The sequence below is a fragment of the Coniophora puteana genome (genome assembly GCF_000271625.1).
Source record: "Coniophora puteana RWD-64-598 SS2 unplaced genomic scaffold CONPUscaffold_12, whole genome shotgun sequence".
In the NCBI taxonomy this organism is placed as follows: Eukaryota; Fungi; Basidiomycota; class Agaricomycetes; order Boletales; family Coniophoraceae; genus Coniophora; species Coniophora puteana.
In genome coordinates this window covers 872853-891848 of record NW_006913064.1, presented here as the reverse complement: position 1 = coordinate 891848, position 18996 = coordinate 872853, and the positions used below count along the sequence as shown (strand labels likewise).

Sequence of the window (18996 nt, the reverse complement as noted above, 5' to 3'; positions counted from 1 at the left end):
CCAGATCTGCTATTTCCTCATCCTTGGAAGCTTTGTCGTCCATGTCATCCTCCAAGTCAGATGGCCGAGCATAGTTGGCCTTCCTAGATGGTTGAGGGCTCAGAGGGGGTGGACTTGGGGAGGTTTCCAGTGGCTCCAGTCCGAGTTGAGTCCGAGAATTCTCAAGGTTTTGGCGTCAAAAACGGGGGCTATGCTTGGGATGAAGAGTTTTTGAGGGATGTGTAGGTGTACAGGTACTCCTTGCGTCACAAGCACAGAGCACCGGGGCTCGGAACTCACAGCCGCACTCTGGCAGCTCAGATCGGACAGGTCTGCCATGTCTCGCAATTTCCTACTTTCAGCCCAGGTGTCATTACATTGGCAACTAGCTGTAAATTATTTCTTAACCCACATTCAAATCTTTTAAATATATACTACCCCTTGGATATGTGCCATGTTGTCGAGTCTGTGACTCTGACTCCCTGCCACAGTTGGTCTAGGACTGCTGGGGACAAGAAGCAAGTCAATGGCCAAGACACTGGCTTCAAGTTATTTCAGTTCAGAGCGCTTTCGGAGATTCGGATGACAGAGTAAAACGCTAATTTGCAGGGCCTAAACTCAGCAGTAAATAATAAATCAATAATTAACTGATCTTGGTCCTCGACGTCAACGATGGCGAGCACATCCAAATCGCCCTACCGCGACGCCGTCTCCGCCCCCCTCATCCAGTCCCCAGCCCTCCGCGTCCCACCCCGCATCGAGCTTCCAGAAGACATCCACCCACTCCCTGACACGGTGCTCAATTACGTGCGTCACTTGTACTCTTTCCCGTCCTTCGTACTCACTCACCACAACATGCCTTCGCCCCGACATCCGCTGACCGAACAATCACACAAATAATAATACCCGCACTCATACGCGCAGTTCGTCTACCCCTACACTCTCGAACCACACATCCTCACCCTCGAGTCCAACCGCCGCTCCACGCTCGCCGTGCACGCCGCCCGGCGCCAAGCGCTCCTCGACGCTCGAGCTGAAGACCGCGAGCGACGGCGGAAAGCGGCAGAGGACGAGCGCGAGCGAAGACGCAGGGAAGAGCTGCGCCGCGTTGCACCGGGCTGGGAGGGGCACGCGGGTGCGGCGCTCGTGCCGACGCGTACAGGCATGTTGAAGGCGGAGGAGGACGGGTATGCTGCTGGTGCGAGCGCAGGGTCAGAAACAGGATCGGGAGCAGGGCCAGGACACGGGAGAGGGAAGAGCAGGGACGTGATGGATGATTTGGTGGATCAGCTTGCGCGCCTCGAGGGCGACGGGACATGAATGTAATCGCTACTTTTGTTCACTGACGAACGTTATGTTTTTGCCTTTGACATGCTAGGCTCATGAAAACATAATCAAGAGCACAACCACTCAAGACGCTACCCAAGTTTCCTAAACACATTCCGACTCCCACTCCGCATCCCCTTCCTCCGCTGCGTCCTCCCACCACGGCCCTTATCCCCGTCCTCGTCCTCCCCGCCACCACGCTCCATCGATGCGCCCATGAACTCCACGCCCTTGCGCGCACCCGGCTTCCTACCGCCCTTGTTCTTGCCTCCAGGTCCATCGTCATAGAGCCCATCGCCGTCTGCACCAGACGCAGACGGCACCCACGACGTCTCCATCTCTCTGCCCCCGCCTCCCCACCCATCTGCGTCGGGACGGGCACGGCCTTTGCCTTTACCGTTTTGCTGCGCATAGCTTTTACCTGTCCGCCGCGCACCAAAGGTGTCCGTGCGGTCCCCGCCGCGTCCACCACGCCCGTTGGCCTCGGTGGACGCGACGAGCGGGACCATGTCGACGCGCGGTGTGCGCTGTGCAGGTCCTGCCCTTGCTTTTGATTGTCCTGAGCGGGCGTACGGCGCGAACGCGCTGCCCTGGTTTTGGATTCCGGTTTGTTGGTTTGATGAGCGATCGACTGGGGCTCGCGCGCGCGGGTTGAAAGACATGAGGTCTGCGTGATAAGAGAATTGAGTAAATAGAATTAAGGTGCTGTCAGGAAAGATAACAATTGAGGAAACGCACCGCCAGCATCGCTACTATCGTCGCTCGCGTCTCCATCGCTCGCCTTTTCTTCGTCGCTGTTGCTGCTCTCCGTAAGATCGCCCAGGCCTTCCACCTCGCTTTCCTCGCTCTCCACGGCCGTGCGCGTCCGCCCTTTGGCGCCTCTGCTGTCCACATTCGTAGCAGCGCCAGCGCCAGAACGCCGTTGCGCAGCCTGCGATGGGTTCAAGAGCGCGTACTCGCGGCTCTCCTCGTCGACCGTGAACGCGGGATTCTCGAACAGCGCCTTGAACCGCGGGTCGCTGAGCAGCGTCGGGCGCGTCTCCTCTCCCTCCTTTTCTTCTTCTTCCTCCTCTTCCTCCTCTTCCTCGTCGGGCTCGCCACCCTCTTCGTCTTCGGACCCGCTCTGGTCCTCTTTCTCTTCCCCATCCACATTCATCTTCTCCTTCTCCCCCTCCTCCCTCTCGCGTCTCCTCCTCGCCCTTTCCCTTTCCTTCTCCCGCTTTTTCTGCTCCCTCTCCGCATCCCTCGTAATCTTCTCCGCAAGCGCCTTGTTCACCTTCACACCCGCGGCGGCGGCGGCGGCAGAGCCGGCCTTGGGCGCGCGGATGCGGCTCTCCGCGAGCTTGTCCATGCGCTGGCGCACGAGCTTCTCGCGGTGCTCCGCGTACACGAACGGGTTCGCGATCAGCCGCGCGGTGTCGTACAGCTCGAGCGCGAGGAAGTAGCCGTGCATGTACGGCTTCAGCGCCGGTGTGCCGACGAGGTGCTCCAGGCCCAGACTACAACCCATCGTCAGCATTACTGAAATCGCTCTACCGGCGAAGGGGGATGGAAGAAGGAGGAAAAATACGCACGTCTTGAGCTCGCTCCGCTCGACAAACTTGTAGTCCTCGTACACGCTCCGCGCGCCCGCGCCCTCCATCTCCTCCGTGATGTTCTCCAGGAACCGTGCCCACCGTGGCGCAGGGCCCAGCGCGGGCACGTAGAACGCGCCCATGCCTGGCCCCTCGTGTGCGGTCAGCAGCAGGCCAGAGCCGCGCACGTGCGTGATGTCGTTCAGGTCCGTGCCTGGCGTGATCGAGAAGAGGTTCTTGGCCGGCTGCATGTATGCGGATGCGGATGTAGATGTAAATGCAGAACCAGACAAACAACGCATCACGAGGAAAGCAAAGGCAATCAGCAGCTGAGCCAACAAACAGACCAGACAAACTCAGCAAACTCACATTCCCCCGCTCCCACACCTTCACGACCTTCCTATCCGCACTCATCACCAGCGCCTCCCCGTCCGCCCCCGGCCCCTGCTTATCGATCCACTCCACCCGCCTTATCGGCAACCCGTACCCCTGGTCCTTCCTCGCCTGCGCACGCGCCATACGCACATCATACACCAGCACATGCCCGCTGCCCGTCCCAAGCGCATACGACAACCCATCATGCCGCGCCGCGAGCGCCGTCACCCCGTCCCACGCGTCGCGCGTCGCCGCCGCGCCCGACGCGATCGCCAGGCGGCCGACGGGCGCGCGCGCGCGCGGGTCGACGAAGGATACGACGGGGGCGCCCGAGAGCGTGCGTGCGCCGGCGGCGATGAGCCCGTGTGCGGGGTTCACGGAGAGCGCGTCGACGCCTTCGAGGTCGTCGTCGTCGTTTGGTGGTGCGTTTGGTGCGGAGTTTGAGTTGGGCGGGGAGGAGGAGGGGGAGGGGGAGAGGGAGAAGGGCGCGAGGAAGCGGCCCTGTGCGAGGTTGAGCCTGTATATTTCGGAGCCCGAGGTGGCGAAGAGCGCGTCGGCGGAGGACGCGTGGTATGCGACGGCGCGGCCGAAGCGCGGGATGCGCGTACGGTGGTGCAGGCCGCCCTGTGCGTGCAGCTCGACGGTGCGGTCGTTCTGCAGCAGCAGAAGCTTCGTCCAGTCGTCCGAGAGAATCTGTTCGAGTTAGTCAGCGACCATCTTCATCCGAGGTATTATCAGAGGAAAAAAAGTAGGAAAGCGCACCTCAAAATCCACATTCTCAGCCTCACAATGCCTCTCAAACTTCATGCCCAGCTCATCCAGATCCCACACCCGCACCTGCGGCTTATACGCCCCCGTCGCGACAACATGGTGCCCCGCCCGCGTCGTCTTCAGGCGCACGGCCGCCGCGGGGAACTCGAACCCCTGGATGAGCTCGAGCTTGCCCTCGACGGCCTCGCGGTCCACGCGCCGCGATTTCTTTCCTCTTTTGGGTTTTGATGATGAGGATGTGGAGGGGCGGGATGTCTTTTGGGTGAGCCAGTCAGGGATGGAGGACGCGGAGCCGGTGGTGTCGCCGTTGACGGTGTAGACTTTGACGTCGGCCATGCTGATGCTTAGTGGTTAGCGTTGACGTGCGTTTCTTGAGGCAGAGGGACGTAGAGGCGAACGAGGAAGCGTTTATGTGTGAGATGATCGACGTAGACTTGTGACAAGGGTCTTTTGGGTGGGAGGATTACGTCGGGGTTGAGCTTCAGGGATCAGAACGGTCTTGTCTCGGATACGTCGGTGAGGGTGTGACGAATAGCACTGCTGCACTTGATTGAAAGGCGACTATAGTTATAGAGTCGGGAGATATTAACCAGTGTTCAGAGAGTCCCTGCTAGGCCGGTGGGATGGTGTAGGAAGGTCCAAAGGCAAAGTAGATAGTCCTGCGGCGTGCAGTGATCCCAGCGAATCCTCGATCGGAGACCAGCGTCGGTACGATCAGTCCAACGTCTCCTCGTCAATATATGAGAAAGCAGATGAGAGTGGTGGAAGAGGAATAGCACAGACGCCCCAAGCCGTGCGTGATCAACGTGAACGTCGGCGAGCTCGAGGAGCAAATTTGTGCGTAACGTCAACCTTCCATACGCAGTATGTCTCCTCGGACACTCCAAATCAAGACATGTCGTCGGCCCACACATTTTCCCATCGGAACACCACCAAAGAACAATGAAAAGTATTGATCACATTCATAAATAACTCATTACCCACCCCTCCTCGCTCGCTCTCAAAATGTATGCAGGTACCGATACTAGTAGTGTCTAGAAAAGAAACCCAAATTCGTGTCGACGGATACGTTATATGCATAATCAATCCAGACGTCGTCCGCTCTTTATCATCACACCACCCCCTGCACTCCACAGATGCACCTCCGCGCTTGTTTTTCTGGCTTTTGCTAACGCCCAGCAAGCCTAGATGCCCGCTTAGTAGTTCTTCTTCTTCTCGTCGACCGAGAGACCTCCAGGTCCCATGTTCACAACGAGGATCAGACCGCCCACAATAGCTATCATAGAACAAACACGTCAACACGTCCCCTAAACACAGCCACAGCACAAAGCACTCACAAAGCGTCTGGAAGAAATCGTACTTCAAAAAGTCGCGCTGCGGGTGCGCCGAGTGGACGGACCACCAGTTGTTGGCGAACACGTTGAGGATGGAGAGCACAATGACGAGGAACGTGCCGGCCCACTTGGCCTTGAAGCCGATGGCGACCATGACGCACGCGGCGAGCCCAATCAGGGACATGAAGACGCGGGAGATGGACCAGGTGCCCTGGAACATGAAGCCGATGAAGAGGAAGATGAGCAGCACGCGACCGGCAAGGAGGAAGCTGCCGAAGGCGTCAGTACAAGCGCAGGGATACGAATAGGAGGGGTGGAGAAAGAGGGGATGAGTGACACGTACTACTTCTTGCGGTCAGTTTCCGAGATGTTCGGCAGGCCGGCGAAGCTCTTGCGCTGGGTGACCATCGTCTCTGAAAAGACCATGACGAGGCCGCCAATAACGGAGAGGTTGCGGAGGAAGAAAGTGAGGTCGAATATGAGACCGTAGCCGAAACCCTGGATGACGACGACGGCAAAAAGACCAGCGCAGGCTGCCTCGGGGAAGCGGCGGGCAACGATGGCAGACGAGGCGGCGAGCATGACGAGGACGTTGAAGAGCAGGAAGAGGTGCGAGATGCCCCAGTAGAAATGGCGGTGTCTACGCGTGCATCAGTATCCTCCTCTTCGTCTCGTCTATAGAAAGGGGAAGAGAGCTCACGTCTGGAGATACCACAGCTGGTCGCTCCACTGGGTCAGAATCCTGAGCGCGTCCTCGTAGAACGTCACGACAATCAAGAAGCGCCCGATGGCGGGGAGGTGCGGACGAAGGGGCTGTGTGTAGGTGTTGATGGCGTCGTCGACCGAGTCGCCAAACGCCCTGAGCTTTGCGAGGGGGTCGTCCGGGTTGGGTGCAGCGCGGAAGCCTGGGGAGGGGCGCGAGTTGGCGAGGCCATACGGGTCGCTCGCGGGGGCGGCGTACGAGGACTGGGCGCCGCCTGGAGGTGGGCGTGCGATGTTGATGCGGGATGTCATGGTCGACGTTGCGAGCGGCGTGGACGTCGTCGTGGAGAGAGAAAGAAAAAGGTGAGCTCCTCGACGGAGCGAAACGAAAAACGTGAAATGCAAAGGACGGCGAAATAAAATGAGGACGTGGCGGTTGGAGGCCGTGGGAATGTTAAGGTGGATGCATCCGAGGGGTGAAAAAGAATGCACGTGGATGACGCGCTTCACGTCATGGACGAGCTCTAGTCAGTCCTCTTTTATTCCTATGTTTTTATCACAGACTAACATAAGGCCAGCTCCGTGCTCAACGTGCCAGCATGCGTGTCGGACACTGAGCTCAGAGACCGCTACAAGGCGCTCTCCATCCAGTTCCACCCGGACAAGCACCATGATCCTCGCACAAAGGAGGCGGCATCCCAGCACTTTCTCGACATACAGCGAGCCTATTCAGGTTTGCCCTATCCCTTGTTCTCCTCCGGATCTTGTAGCTGACTCCTCTGCTCCTAGTTCTCTCTGACCCTTTTCTTCGGTATGTCCTTGCCTTCCCTACTCTTTCGCGTCTGACATATCTTTTCAGTGTCGTATATGACGTCCTCGGTATGCGCACACACCCAACTCCAGCCTCTTTACATTGACTCTCTGTCGTAGGCGAACAAGGGCTACACCAGCCATGGCCCCCAGAACTGCGCACAAAATCTCCCGAGCAGGTACAGTACATCCCCTCTCTCCTTACCCTATGCTTACGCACACCTTCCATTCTCCCCCTCTCCTCCCAATGAACGCCACCCTAGGTCCGCGCGTACCTAACCGGCTCACGCCGCACCGCCGCGCGTATGCGCACCGAGCTCGCCGTCGCACCCCGTGGAACATTCACTGCCAACATCGACGCCAAAACGCTCTTCCTCGACGTCCCGCCTGGTAGCGGCATAACCTTTTCCGACCGTCTGCGCGGTGTGCGCATCTCCAAGTATGGCATATCGCATCGAATACAGGTGCGTCGCGCGTCTTCTGCCGTTGGTGATGCAATCTAAGGTTGGAATTGAAATCTTCATTGCAGCCCGAAATCAGCGAGAACACGACTCTCGGCCTCTCCGCGGGCATCGACGTCGTACGCGCCTCCGTCCCGGCGCCAAATAACCCTAGTAGACGCACGATCGTGCCTATCGCGCAAGGCGGCGCGCTCGCGGGCACGCTGCGCCACCAGATCTCGCCGCGCCTCGCCGTCGAGGTACGTACACGCGTCCCTGCCTTCAGACGACTCAACACTCCAAACTAAACTCAGGGCCTGAATATGAACATCTCCAGGCCTCCATCACGCCGTTTCCGTTCCCCCTCCTCACGACCACAACCTCGTACGCGCCCTCGCCGCCGTCGTCCATCACGGTCTCCACCGCGCATGTGCTTTCTTCACCAGTGTCGGTGCTCCGCGGGCTCGTGCCCTTCCCGCCGCTCGTCACGGCCACATACTCACGGCGCCTGTGGCGCAACTCGCCCGCGACGGGCACACTCACTTACACGACGTTCGAGCACCTCTCGCCTGCCGCTTTTCTCAACGCCGGCGCCGGGGGCGGGCTGGGCGGGAGACTGACGCTCGGGGTGGACAATGCGCGCTCGTTTGATTTCACGGGCGGTGCGCCGTTCGTGTATAATCCCCTCGACGACGACTCGGACGAGGAGGAAGACGAGGAAACGTCAGGCAAGCCCGGCGGCGACGACGACGACAGCAAGGAAAGGGGCGGAAAACGAAATAACAACGGACGCGGCAACGGGAGCGGCCGCGCACAGGGCCCCGGCTCCACGAGCGGTTTCGCGCGCGGCACCGCGCGCTACTCGTCCTCTCTGTCCCTCGTCGGGCCGCTCGGGACGCTCAAGACCGAGTGGGCGCTGCACTTCCCCGAGCTCGGGCTGCGTGTCGGCGCGGGCGTTGAGGGCGGGACCGCGTTCGTGCCGCTCCAGTCTGAGAGTGAGGACGGGGGTGTGACGGCGAGGGTCGGGCTGGCGCTTACGGGCGGGGTGAGGGTCGATGGTGGGTGGGAGGACGCGAGAGGAAGGGGAGGCGTCGGGATGGGGGTTGGGTGTGGGCAGGGTGGGGTCAGTTTGAGTGTGAAGTGAGTGGGTTTCTTTGGATGTTTGTTGGTTTGCATGGTGCTGATTTTGTGATTAGTTTTACGCTGTGGAAACAGCGCCTGCGGATTCCAATTCTTATGTCGGGCGAGCCAGACGGCGGGCTCGCGCTTCTCGCAGGTGCAGTGCCCGTTGCGGTGCTTGCCACCGCGTACATTGTGTATCTGCGCCCGAGGCGGATCGAGGAGCGGGCACGGTGAGCTTCTTCTTTCCTTACATTATACACCGCGATAACTGAAGCGACCGTGACTGTAGGTACTTCAAAGCCGCGCGTCAGGCACTCGAAGACGAGCAGCACGAGACACGCCGCTCACTCGAGGACACCGCCCGGGCGCTAGCAGACGCAGCTGCGCGCAGCACCCGCGCTGAACGCGCATGCGACGGCCTGATTATTATCGAGGCGTCGTACGGGCCTGCCTTTTTCACCTCTCCCTCCCCCATCTCCTCTTCTCCTTCCTCATCCCCAACCCCATCCAGCCCGCTCACCGCCCTCCTCCTCTCCCTCTCTCGCCTCTCCATATTCGGCCCAAGCAACACAACAGCAGCGCACGCCGAATCCGCCGCCCTCCGCGCACTCTGCGTCGACGTCACCCCCGCCGTCCAGTCCCTCGTCTCGCACTCGCAGATGTGCATTCCCGCGGGGCGCCTCGGGCGCTCGCGCACGCGTGCGGCGCTGCCTGGTTTTGTCGATCCCGCACCGGGGCTGCGCAAGGTGCTTAGGGTGAGGTATACGTTCAGGGGCAGGATGCATTATGCGGAGGTGGCGGACGGGGGCGGGGTTGTGTTGCCGTTGAGAGGTGAGTTTTTCGTTTGGTTTTGGGTTTGCTGTGAGTTCGGTTCGGGCTGCACCAGTGCTGATTATGTGTCAATCTACAGAACATCTCGTCGAGTGAATGCTATAGGTGGCTGTGAGGAGACGGGCGGTTGGCGTTTTGCAGAAGAAGCTGCATCATGAGCTGCAGGTGGCAAGCTCTAAACTTAGGTACCAGCTACAGTACTGCACCTTTGTTCGCATGGTGAAGTGTCGTCTGTGTCTGACAAGCGAACGGGAAGGAAGGAAAATAGTGTTCGTGATTTTATGTTTAATTATGGGTCCATCGGTTCTGCGTACCTCACCACTCGTTCAACTTGCGTCTGGTATGTCGTTCAGACAGGCCGCGGCCTCCATGTTCCTACTTTACGAATCACGAATCGTCGGCCTGATGGTCTAGTAGTATGATTCCTTGTTAGGGCTTTAACATAGCAATCTCGAGGAGGTCCCGGGTTCAATTCCCGGTCAGGCCCTGTACGCATTGTAACTTTTGCATGTTGTTTGTGTTCTCTTTTTTAATCCAGCTCTGGGAGAGATATCATGGTTTTGTTTTTGTGTCTGCGATCAAGCGGGCTCCAAGAACTGGCAAGTATGTGTAAATGGTGTCCGAAGAAAATCCTACTGACCTAGATAGCTCGCGGGATTGAATCTGCGAACACGCGTCTTGACTCGTGCCTTCATCGCATCTGCCCGTCTCACCTCACACCACAACCAACGTCTGTAACGCGCAAAGGAGTTGGATGCACGCGATACTGATTTAACGTTTTCATTGCCATCCTCGTCTCTACGCACTCTTGCTTGTCTCCTCCAGCTACAAGCTTGACCACGACAATGTCCGTACACCACGACTCGCAACCTCTCGCCTCTTCCTCCAAGATAACACCCAACATTGCCATATCCGACCCTTCCTCGAGCAAAAGCGCGGATTCAGGTGCACAAGATGGCAGCGGCGATGCGAAGTCGGACTGGCACACGATCCGCCCATGGACGCCGCGCCTCGCGCTCGCGGTGCGCGAGATTACGAGCGTAAGCGCGACGTTTGTGCTTGCTGATTCGCTTGCTGTGCCGGATGAGCTTGCAGAGGGGTTTGAGGGAGATGAGGAGGGGGATGGTGGAGGTGAGGATCAGGGTCAGGGCCAGGGCGATGGCAATGCCGAGGGTGATGGAGGCGAGAGAGGCGAGGAGAAGGCCAAGGAAAGGGAGGGCAGGTCAAGAAGGCGGGGGATGTCTACGTCGTCGTGGTCGTCGACCAAGGATGGGGGAGATGGCGCAGATGGAGATGGAGGCGGTAATGTCAGCACCACCGGCGCCGACAATGCAAACGCCAATACCAACGCATCCTCAGAGGAGCGCTCTCTCGAGTCGAGCAGGCCGACGATCGCAGATGCGCTCGCACCTGGGCTCTCGCTGACCGTGAACGGATCGCCATGGGCCCGTGTCATCCTCCGCGTCGACGAGCCGGGCGACCGCGCGGTTATCGTCATCTATGGGCTTATGCCAGGTCGGCAGTACGATATCGATCTCGGGCTACAGACGGCGTGGGGGAATGTCCGAGGTCGGATAACGACAGGTCAGTGCGCTTTATTCTGATGTTTACCTATACCCAAATGCTAATGGTACACCATTATTTCTAGACGCAGATGCTACAGACGACAGCGCCCCGTCCGACATGTCGGGCCCGACCATAAATGGGACGACGGCAGGTGCATCATTACAGCCCTCGATCACCGCCTCGTCCTCGCTCCTTCCCTCCCCAACAACGCCCATATCCTCCATCGGCGCACAGCCCTCCTCTCCGCCCTCCCCGTCCTCCTCCCCAGGCCCGAACAACGCACAGCTCGCGGCCCACCAAGCGCAGCTCACGCCCCTCCTCAGCACGCACACGCAGCTCTCCCAAGCACTCAAATCCGCACGCCGCGACGCACAGCGTGCCGACGCCGCAGCACGTGGCGAGGCCGACGCCCTCCGACGCGCCGCTGAGCGCGCTGCGGCTGCCGATGTGCGTGCTCGCGGGCGTATTCTCGGGCTCGGCGAGGCTGTGAGGAGGGCAGAGGCGGCGACGGCGCAGATGCGCGAGGAGACGCGCGATATCGAGGGCGAGCTGCCTGGGCTCGAGGCTACCGTTCATGCTCGCGAAGATGACGTTGCCCGTGTGCGGCGGGATGCGGACGAGGCGAGGAGGCAGCGGGAGGAGCAGGAGGAGGAGGGGCGGCGGAGGCTTGAGAGGGGGAGGGCGGAGGTGAATGCGTGTGGGCATAGGTTGGAGCGGTTGAAGGCGCGGACGGAGAAGCTCGAGGGTGGGATGCCGGAGCTGGAGAAGCAGCTGCAGGAGGTGGAGGAGGAGATCAAGAGGGCAGAGGAGGAGGCGGTGGCTAACAGCGAGCAGGCTCAGGCGCAAGCTGCGGCTGCGGCGGCGGCTGCTACCACTAGTGCGTCGAGCTCAACGTCGCCGCACCGGCGGCGAAGCTATGGTCCCCATCCATCGATACCGAGTCATCATCTCGCGCCGCCGCATCTCGCCCACGCTTCTCACTTGCAGGGTTCGCTACAAACGCAGCAGCAGCAGCAGCAACAGCACCCCGCACCCATCGCACGTCCATCCATCATGCTTTCCGCCTCCTCAACACAACCAGCACTCGCTCCGCCCTCCGTCATCCAACGGCCACGCGGGGCAATTCCTTCATCTACATCGCTGGGCGGTAACAGTGGCAGCAGCGCCGTCGGGACGCTGAGTCTGGTGCCTGGCACACTGGGGGCCGAGCGCATGTCGTCGACGCTGTCGAGCCGCGCGCCCGTGTTTGAGCCGTCACAGGCGAGATGGGGCGCGATGCTCTCGGGTACACCCACTGGGAGTGCGAACCCTGCAACGGGCGGTGCTGGTGTACTCGGGCCTACGGCTATACAGCCCATACAGAGACCAGCGCGGACGGGGAATGTTGGAGTGCATCGGTGATTTACTGCCAGTGGAGGATGTAGGAGTGTAGCTTATGGATGGCGTGCATGGACTTGAACCGTAGACATATACTGAATGAGACTCCTGCAACAATGTATCGATAGTACTGGTATCATCCTGTTAGCTGATTGTTGGCGCCATCTGCATCTCATGGGATACAAGTCCGAAGTCTTTCACCACATCCTGTACTTAAATGTCATAATTCTAGTGAACGGTTGCTTTGTTACTGTCTCACCCGAAATGCCACGGACAGGGGTCTGATTTGGGTTTGATTCTAACCTTTGGATGGCCATTGTTCATCACCACTGTATATACCTTCCCGGTGTATTGCTTACATGGTCATGGCTACTTTTGAGCATACCGATAAACATTCCTGCTGACCTACCACTTGTTCTTTCTCTTGCAGCTGGCGGCTTGTACTTGAAATTCAGATGTAGAATACTCAAAGCTTTATGCTATCCAATGCAATTACTACTGCTGAGTCTCAGCAGTAAGCATGGCTTTAACAGTACAGATGGGATAATCTAATGTACAAAATATAATCTAACACTGTCATAAACAGCACTCTTATTTCAACTTGTGTCACTTGTCACATCTTCAGATATTATGAGCCTGTTGATGTTTGAGAAAGAATGTAATAAAATTACTGAATGACTTACATCAGTAACAATTCCAGGTGCAGACCCTTCCTCTACCCTCTTCCAATAGCTGATCCACTCCTGAGTATTGATTGTATCAGGATGATTGTGGCCCAATACTTTTGCTTGCAAGTTGCCTGTTTGGACCATAAGATCAATAGCAGCATCAACATCTCCCTTGGCATGCCAAATTCTTGCCAATATACTCATGGAACCCAGTGTATCTGGATGCTCAGAGCCCAATACTTTTTTCTCATTTCCAAAGCTGGTTTGCCAAGTTCTTCTGCTTGGTCATATTTTCCCTGCTCCCTGAATGTAACTGCTAGGTTGGCCATGGCAAACAATATGTCAGGGTGCTCAGTGCCCAATATCCTTTTCCTTCCCTCTAGCACCTGTGCTTCCAGCTCTTCTGCCTGGTCATATTTCCCCTGCTGCCAGAATGTGGCTGCCAGGTTGGCCATGGCAAACAATGTGTCAGGGTGCTCAGTGCCCAATATCCTTTTGCTTCCCTCTAGCACCTGTGCATCCAGCTCTTCTGCCTGGTCATACTTCCCCTGCTGGCTGAATGTGGATGCCAGATTGGCCATGGCACTCAATGTGTCAGGGTGCTCAGTGCCCAATATCCTTTCGCTTCCCTCTAGCACCTGTGCTTCCAGCTCTTCTGCCTGGTCATACTTCCCCTGCTGCCTGAATGTGAATGCCAGATTGGCCATGGCATCCAATGTGTTAGGGTGCTCAGTGCCCAATTTTTTTTTTGCTTCCCTCTAGCACTTGTGCTTCCAGCTCTTCTGCCTGGTTATATTTCCCCTGCTGCCTGAATGTGGATGCCAGATTGGCCATGGCATCCAATGTGTCAGGGTGCTCAGTGCCCAATATCCTTTTGCTTCCCTCTAGCACCTGTGCTTGCAGCTCTTCTGCCTGGTCATATTTTCCCTGCTGCCACAATGTGGTTGCCAGATGGGCCATACTAGTCAAAGTGCTTTGATTTTCTGTACCAAATTGGTGCACATTCTCATTATAAACAAGGGTCCTTAGCACCTCTTCATCTCCCCACATGCCCATGCTTTTATACACATCAGCCCACTTAATTGCTATATCAACAGGAATAGTGCCCTGGTGTGCATGTCTGATATGCAAGTAGAGCTCTCTTTTCAGAGCATAGCTCTCTGTATCCAAATTATATGGAGTTGCCATTGCAAGCAGATTTTGTACAGCTGACAAAACTTCAGAATCATCTTGAAGCTCCATCACCCATTGATGAATGAGGGGATGAATGCTGTATGATCCACTGTAGTGGACAAGAGAGTATTGCAGAAGTTCCCGCACCACTTCATGAAACTTGTAAGAATCCCACATGCTATTGCCATCAGAGAACAAATCCAAGAGTGAAGGCCTTTCTTCCCAATCATGGTCATCAAATGCTCTCCTGAAAAGCTCTTCTGTGATATCACTGTGATGCAAATAGGCACAGTGTGTCAACAGTTTCTGGGCATCTGAGCTCAGCTTATCAAAGCTGATTTTCCATGTAGCATAAACAGTGGAATTGTAGCTGTCAAGCCATTGCTTTGGTTTTTTAGAGAGGATCATGGCTTTATGCTCCTTGAACAGTAACAAGTATCCATCTGCAGAGCTTTGTGTAGATGAAATATATGCTCCTGCCTGAGCAATTGCTAGAGCAAAGTAACCAAGCTCCTGTAGAAATATTGAGCACCCAATTTTATTTTATTTTCCTGCATGATTATGCTTACCTTGACAATTTTCAATCCCACCTGCTCACCAACACTACTGTGGCTGGCATGCATCAAAAGCTTAAGTGCATCTGCTTTTGACATGCCATAAACATGGCTGGAAGCCTGCGACCCAGTACTGAGACTGATACAAGATTGATTTCTTGTTGTCACAAGAATATTCCCATGTGCACATTTGGGGATGTAAACTCCCAAATTAAAGTCAGGGTCATCTGCATTATCCAACAGCAGCAGCCAATTGGACTCTTGGCCCTTGAACCAACTCAGGGCACCACCCCATGATTCACCAGCATTCTTAGCAATAGCAATAGCAGTAAGCTCAGTCTCCAATGACTGAGTTGAAGAAGCATCAACCATGAAAACTTCTGAAAATCTGACAGAAAGTTGTCAGCAGTCTATTCATCATCTAGATGATATTCACTCACTCAACATCCTTGTTGTGGTGGCAGTCATGAATGAATTTATATGCAATCTGAGTCTTCCCTGCACCACCAGGGCCATGAAGCACAAAGATGTGCTGTTGAATAGCACTCTCAGTTGGGTTGGCAAAATACCCCTTCATCTGGGTCAAAATATCACTCCTGCCAGTGAAATTGGCTGAAGGAGGAGGGATAGCCTTGATCATGCCAGCACTCTTTGGCTGGGCAGGCATATGAGCCACCGAGGACATCTGAATCTGGCTCTTGCCATGGAGCACCACTTGAACACATACATCAACTCGAGAATTAACATCCATCATCTGCAGATATCTGCAGTGTGGGCAGCAACTGCACTCTGCCTGTCCCATGCATCCCAGGATACATTCTGCATGCCATGCATCACATTGAACCAGAAGTACAACTCCGGGTAGTGGAGGAAGTGCTTCACCATCTCCTCTGATACCCTCTCACAGTCCACAGCAACATCACGGAGGACACCAAGCAGGTCCGAAGACAACAGCTTTCTATCACGGACACCACCTGCAGGTACACCAATGGTCTGTGCACGACCAGTCCCAATGCTGACCACAGCCCCGAGACTACGGGTCGGGTACACAGATGCAGCTTCATCAAGCAAGACACGGCAGGGATTGTTCGAGCCCATGCCCGCATCAACATATTCGTGGTTAACCACTCCATCAGAGATGGTGATGGGCTTGTAATGCCCAGGATGAGCAGTAGTAGCACGAGCAGCCTCCCATAACATGCAGTTGGGTCCTGCATTCCTCGACACCTTGTAGGTACGAAGAAGAGACGGCCTACCCGGAGCCACATTATCCTTATAGCTGGCACACACAAATCTAGGATAATGTCGAGGTTTAGAACAATGATGTGAGCGAGTGAAGATATGTGGACGTACACTTTACACCCGTCGTCCTCGACCATGCGGGCATCTTTAGCGCCGCTGCAGTAGGCACCGACAATCCCGCGCATCTTTTCCTTGAGGGCCTCCGCCCTGAACATCTCCTCGCCCCGACGCTTCCGCCCATCGACGTACACGGCCTTGACGAAGCCATCGTACTCCTTGATTGCGTCGTCGACCGACATGCGAAGACGACCGAGCATGAGGGCGATGATCCTGTGATACAAAAAAAGGTGTCAGCGATGAGTGATCAACAAATTCGTAAGCGATATACGACGATGAGGGAGAGGGATGAGGGAGAGGGATGAGGAAGAGGGGAATGACGATGAGGGATAGGGACGAGGGTGACGGGAATGAGGGCGAGGGACGGGAATGAGGGCGAGGGACGGGAATGAGGGCGAGGGACGGGAATGAGGGTGAGGGAGGAGGGACGGGGGCGAGAGAAGGGGGCGAGGGTGAGGGAGGAGGGACGGGGCGAGAGAAGGGGGCGAGGGTGAGAGATGGGGACGAGGGCGAGGGTGAGGGATGGGGACGAGGGCGAGGGTGAGGGATGGGGACGAGGGCGAGGGCGAGGGTGAGGGAAGGGGACGAGGGCGAGAGAAGGGGACGAGGGCGAGAGAAGGGGACGAGGGCGAGAGAAGGGGGCGAGGGTGAGGGACGGGGACGAGGGCGAGGGTGAGGGATGGGGAAGGGGGTGAGGGAAGGGGACGAGGTACTTACCCGCCAGTACCAGTGCCGCCAATCATGTCAAAGTACGCGTGAGGGGCCGGAGTCGAGGAGAGACGTTCCTCGTGTTCGATACGTTTCATCATCTCGCGGATGATGAGCAGCGCGGACATGCCGCGGATGCCGCCTCCATCTACGACGAGAAGGGTTAATCGCGATGAGCGCCGGCGACGGAGAGATATAGCGACGATACGCACCAATGGAAAGCAGCCTCAGCGGTTTAGTCTCGTTGTCTGTCATAGTACAGTCGATAGTGATTCGAAAGTTTGGTTGGTTAAGCTGAGAGTTACAGATGAAAGCTCGAGAAATTCCTCCTGGTGGTGGAACGAAGGAAAGGAGGAAAGGGGCCTCGTTCCCACAGGACGAGCTTATAACATCTCTCGAGCGTCTGTTTGCAACGTGGAACGAACGATAACGAGATCAGTCGAATGAATTGGAGCTGGACGGCTTACCTGGTCGCTGGCTCCCCCTTGCTTATCGTAGATGGCGTTTTCTCGATCTTGGCCCTTACAGTCCCCAGTATAGGTGTAGGCTGCAGGCGCATGACTGACGATGCCTGCTTCGCGAGGGAATGCACCGGGCCACATGTCAAACACGGGGGAGGGACCAACTGCTTCAGGGCGTAGCACAAGGTAAGGGCGGATGGTGTTAGCGAGATGTTGCTGGACCCGGAGAGACGACGTGAAAGACCATGGCTGGCACACTCGACGGAGACCTGCGCATGCCGGAAGCAAATGAGTTTGAGGGAATCGAACCATAAATGTCGAAAACGTACCTGAAGACAAACGAACGTCTCACAACCAGTGAGAAGGGAAAGAGCATCCACAACGGCGAGAGACAGCGACGAGCAGGGAAGAGACAGGGGCTCATTCAAACTCCGGTTGTTTGCCCAACATATGCACGTCTAGAAAGTAAGTAATGCAGTTCACGCACGATTTGCGCAGTGCACACGACACTCTCCTCACTCTGATAAAGTGGCATTGAACATCCCCGGCTTCGCTGATTACAGTCTTCGTGCTTTGGGTTTCTGAAGCTTCAATGGGTCTGAAATCGTGTTCGTGGCTCGAGACCGAAATAGATTCACGACCGCGTCGCATTGATACTGAGTCCGAGTCGCGCTCTTCACTTCTCATTTCAACAGGGCATGATCTTAACCTTTCATTTGGCTCCAAACTCAAGTTTTTGAACAAAGACCTAGAACCCGTCTACTAGTTCCCACACGACTCTCTTCTTTGACGTACACAACGAACAGAAAAGACACGACTGAACAAAAGCAGACAGAAACCATCCATGAAGATATCCGAGGCAACTGCTCGAGACATCTCACTAAATTACAGAGCTACCCGACGTCGTCGACCACCGACGTCTGCAGTTAAATGAGCCGACCGACCATGCCGGGTGATAAATCAGCGAAGAGGACGGAGCGGCAAGACGGTATCGAGTCCAATTGCCCTGTCACATTCGCACTGGCGAGAAAGCGTTCGTCATCCTCGGGGGTAATCCACTGACAGTACCAATGGAGCATCTGATGGAGGCGAGAGATGTTAAGCAAAGTCGAGACATTCGAAGGTAAAGTCACATACAGCCGTAGGAGATATGTTAGATGATCAATGATCCCTCGTCCGAACGTTCCGTATCATCGTCTTCCGAAGTGAAGCAGTGACGCCAAGCAGTCCACAAGACGCTGTAGTATAGCATTTTCGAACGGGCCTTCCTTCCTCTGCGTTCTCTCTGGTATAGGCATGGATGTCGATACCAGACGAAGAATCGGCGAAGTTCATCGTTAACGAGCGGATCGACTCCGGATGAAGTCGAGACGTCAGCGCGTCAGCAGCGGCTGGAGGAAATTTTCAAATTAAATCACGTCGATCATTGATTCAAAGCATTTAATCACTCACCAAATTACAATTTACTCCGGCGCGGTCAAACCAGAAGAACCCGACTCTCGATTCGAGGAGCAGAATGTGATGTTTCTCAGAAGCTAATCGCCTGAAATCGACTCCGCGTCTAACTCCACACTCGGGATGGAACGAGGTTAATCTGAAGGGCGCAGACGTATGCTTTAGGACTAAGCAAGCGAACATGTTGAACTGGGAACGTACCGTCCCTGCCCGCGGTATACTCCACCACATCCTGCAGCCCCGCAGCGCCAGACATCGTGAAGACGACGCAGCCAATTGAGGTCTTGATCCCCTCGTCCTCCGCGATTGCCTTTCCGCGCATAGCGAGAACCGTCTTAGAGAGCTGAGCAGCTTTGGGAGGCTGGTTCCTCAACGCGTCCTCGAGAGGCTGGGTAACATCTTCCAGCGTTT

At 56.4% G+C, this 18996-nt stretch overlaps 8 protein-coding genes and 1 non-coding gene across 9 annotated transcripts; 4 read left to right on the top strand and 5 right to left on the bottom strand.

Annotated features, from left to right (window-relative positions):
• Nucleotides 1-651: 651 nt before the first annotated feature.
• Nucleotides 652-1299, top strand: CONPUDRAFT_92448 (uncharacterized protein; the record flags this gene model as incomplete). Its single annotated transcript, XM_007774464.1, has 3 exons — nt 652-786; nt 904-1141; nt 1196-1299. 3 exons carry the CDS (start codon nt 652-654, stop codon nt 1297-1299), a joined length of 477 nt encoding a protein of 158 aa, XP_007772654.1.
• A 98-nt stretch (nt 1300-1397) lies between these two features.
• Nucleotides 1398-4361, bottom strand: CONPUDRAFT_157505 (uncharacterized protein; the record flags this gene model as incomplete). Its single annotated transcript, XM_007774463.1, has 5 exons — nt 1398-1972; nt 2044-2804; nt 2880-3208; nt 3249-3947; nt 4017-4361. 5 exons carry the CDS (start codon nt 4359-4361, stop codon nt 1398-1400), a joined length of 2709 nt encoding a protein of 902 aa, XP_007772653.1.
• A 625-nt stretch (nt 4362-4986) lies between these two features.
• CONPUDRAFT_84402 (SURF4-domain-containing protein) lies at nt 4987-6422 on the bottom strand. Its single transcript, XM_007774462.1, has 4 exons — nt 6060-6422; nt 5703-5999; nt 5363-5628; nt 4987-5301 (listed from the first exon to the last, which is right to left on the bottom strand). The coding sequence occupies exons 1-4, from the start codon at nt 6371-6373 to the stop codon at nt 5222-5224; spliced, it is 957 nt and encodes a 318-aa protein (XP_007772652.1). The 5' UTR covers nt 6374-6422; the 3' UTR covers nt 4987-5221.
• A 125-nt stretch (nt 6423-6547) lies between these two features.
• CONPUDRAFT_168228 (uncharacterized protein) lies at nt 6548-9583 on the top strand (the record flags this gene model as incomplete). The annotated part of the gene is made up of 11 exons (XM_007774461.1): nt 6548-6588; nt 6640-6794; nt 6851-6872; nt 6921-6940; nt 6992-7050; nt 7135-7335; nt 7401-7571; nt 7649-8451; nt 8508-8663; nt 8723-9264; nt 9344-9583. The coding sequence occupies 11 exons, from the start codon at nt 6548-6550 to the stop codon at nt 9358-9360; spliced, it is 2187 nt and encodes a 728-aa protein (XP_007772651.1). The 3' UTR covers nt 9361-9583.
• Nucleotides 9584-9663: 80 nt separating this feature from the next.
• Nucleotides 9664-9751, top strand: CONPUDRAFT_t102. Its single transcript has one exon. It is a non-coding gene; the product is annotated as a tRNA-Pro (tRNA).
• A 358-nt stretch (nt 9752-10109) lies between these two features.
• CONPUDRAFT_168227 (uncharacterized protein) lies at nt 10110-12450 on the top strand (the record flags this gene model as incomplete). The annotated part of the gene is made up of 2 exons (XM_007774460.1): nt 10110-10848; nt 10913-12450. 2 exons carry the CDS (start codon nt 10110-10112, stop codon nt 12229-12231), a joined length of 2058 nt encoding a protein of 685 aa, XP_007772650.1. The 3' UTR covers nt 12232-12450.
• Nucleotides 12451-13075: 625 nt separating this feature from the next.
• Nucleotides 13076-13582, bottom strand: CONPUDRAFT_157501 (TPR-like protein; the record flags this gene model as incomplete). Its single annotated transcript, XM_007774459.1, has 1 exon — nt 13076-13582. One exon carries the CDS (start codon nt 13580-13582, stop codon nt 13076-13078), a length of 507 nt encoding a protein of 168 aa, XP_007772649.1.
• Nucleotides 13583-15313: 1731 nt separating this feature from the next.
• CONPUDRAFT_84401 (FabD lysophospholipase-like protein) lies at nt 15314-16987 on the bottom strand. Its single transcript, XM_007774458.1, has 4 exons — nt 16882-16987; nt 16679-16817; nt 15956-16174; nt 15314-15896 (listed from the first exon to the last, which is right to left on the bottom strand). The coding sequence occupies exons 1-4, from the start codon at nt 16922-16924 to the stop codon at nt 15353-15355; spliced, it is 945 nt and encodes a 314-aa protein (XP_007772648.1). The 5' UTR covers nt 16925-16987; the 3' UTR covers nt 15314-15352.
• Nucleotides 16988-18178: 1191 nt separating this feature from the next.
• Nucleotides 18179-18869, bottom strand: CONPUDRAFT_84400 (uncharacterized protein). Its single transcript, XM_007774457.1, has 4 exons — nt 18787-18869; nt 18583-18724; nt 18268-18521; nt 18179-18209 (listed from the first exon to the last, which is right to left on the bottom strand). The coding sequence occupies exon 3, from the start codon at nt 18463-18465 to the stop codon at nt 18292-18294; it is 174 nt and encodes a 57-aa protein (XP_007772647.1). The 5' UTR covers nt 18466-18521; nt 18583-18724; nt 18787-18869; the 3' UTR covers nt 18179-18209; nt 18268-18291.
• Nucleotides 18870-18996: the final 127 nt, after the last annotated feature.

Bases quoted from the DNA above. Each gene is read 5' to 3' on its own strand.
- CONPUDRAFT_84402 (XM_007774462.1), bottom strand. From the start codon at position 6,373: ATGACATCCCGCATCAACATCGCACGCCCACCTCCAGGCGGCGCCCAG. The intron at 5,629-5,702 runs GTACGTGTCACT...CGCCTTCGGCAG, and splicing joins GAAACTGACCGCAAGAAGTA to CTTCCTCCTTGCCGGTCGCG. The intron at 5,302-5,362 runs GTGAGTGCTTTG...GTTCTATGATAG, and splicing joins CGATTTCTTCCAGACGCTTT to CTATTGTGGGCGGTCTGATC.
- CONPUDRAFT_84401 (XM_007774458.1), bottom strand. From the start codon at position 16,924: ATGACAGACAACGAGACTAAACCGCTGAGGCTGCTTTCCATTG. The intron at 16,818-16,881 runs GTGCGTATCGTC...TTCTCGTCGTAG, and splicing joins GCTGAGGCTGCTTTCCATTG to ATGGAGGCGGCATCCGCGGC. The intron at 15,897-15,955 runs GTACGTCCACAT...ACATTATCCTAG, and splicing joins GAGGACGACGGGTGTAAAGT to ATTTGTGTGTGCCAGCTATA.
- CONPUDRAFT_84400 (XM_007774457.1), bottom strand. From the start codon at position 18,465: ATGAACTTCGCCGATTCTTCGTCTGGTATCGACATCCATGCCTATACC.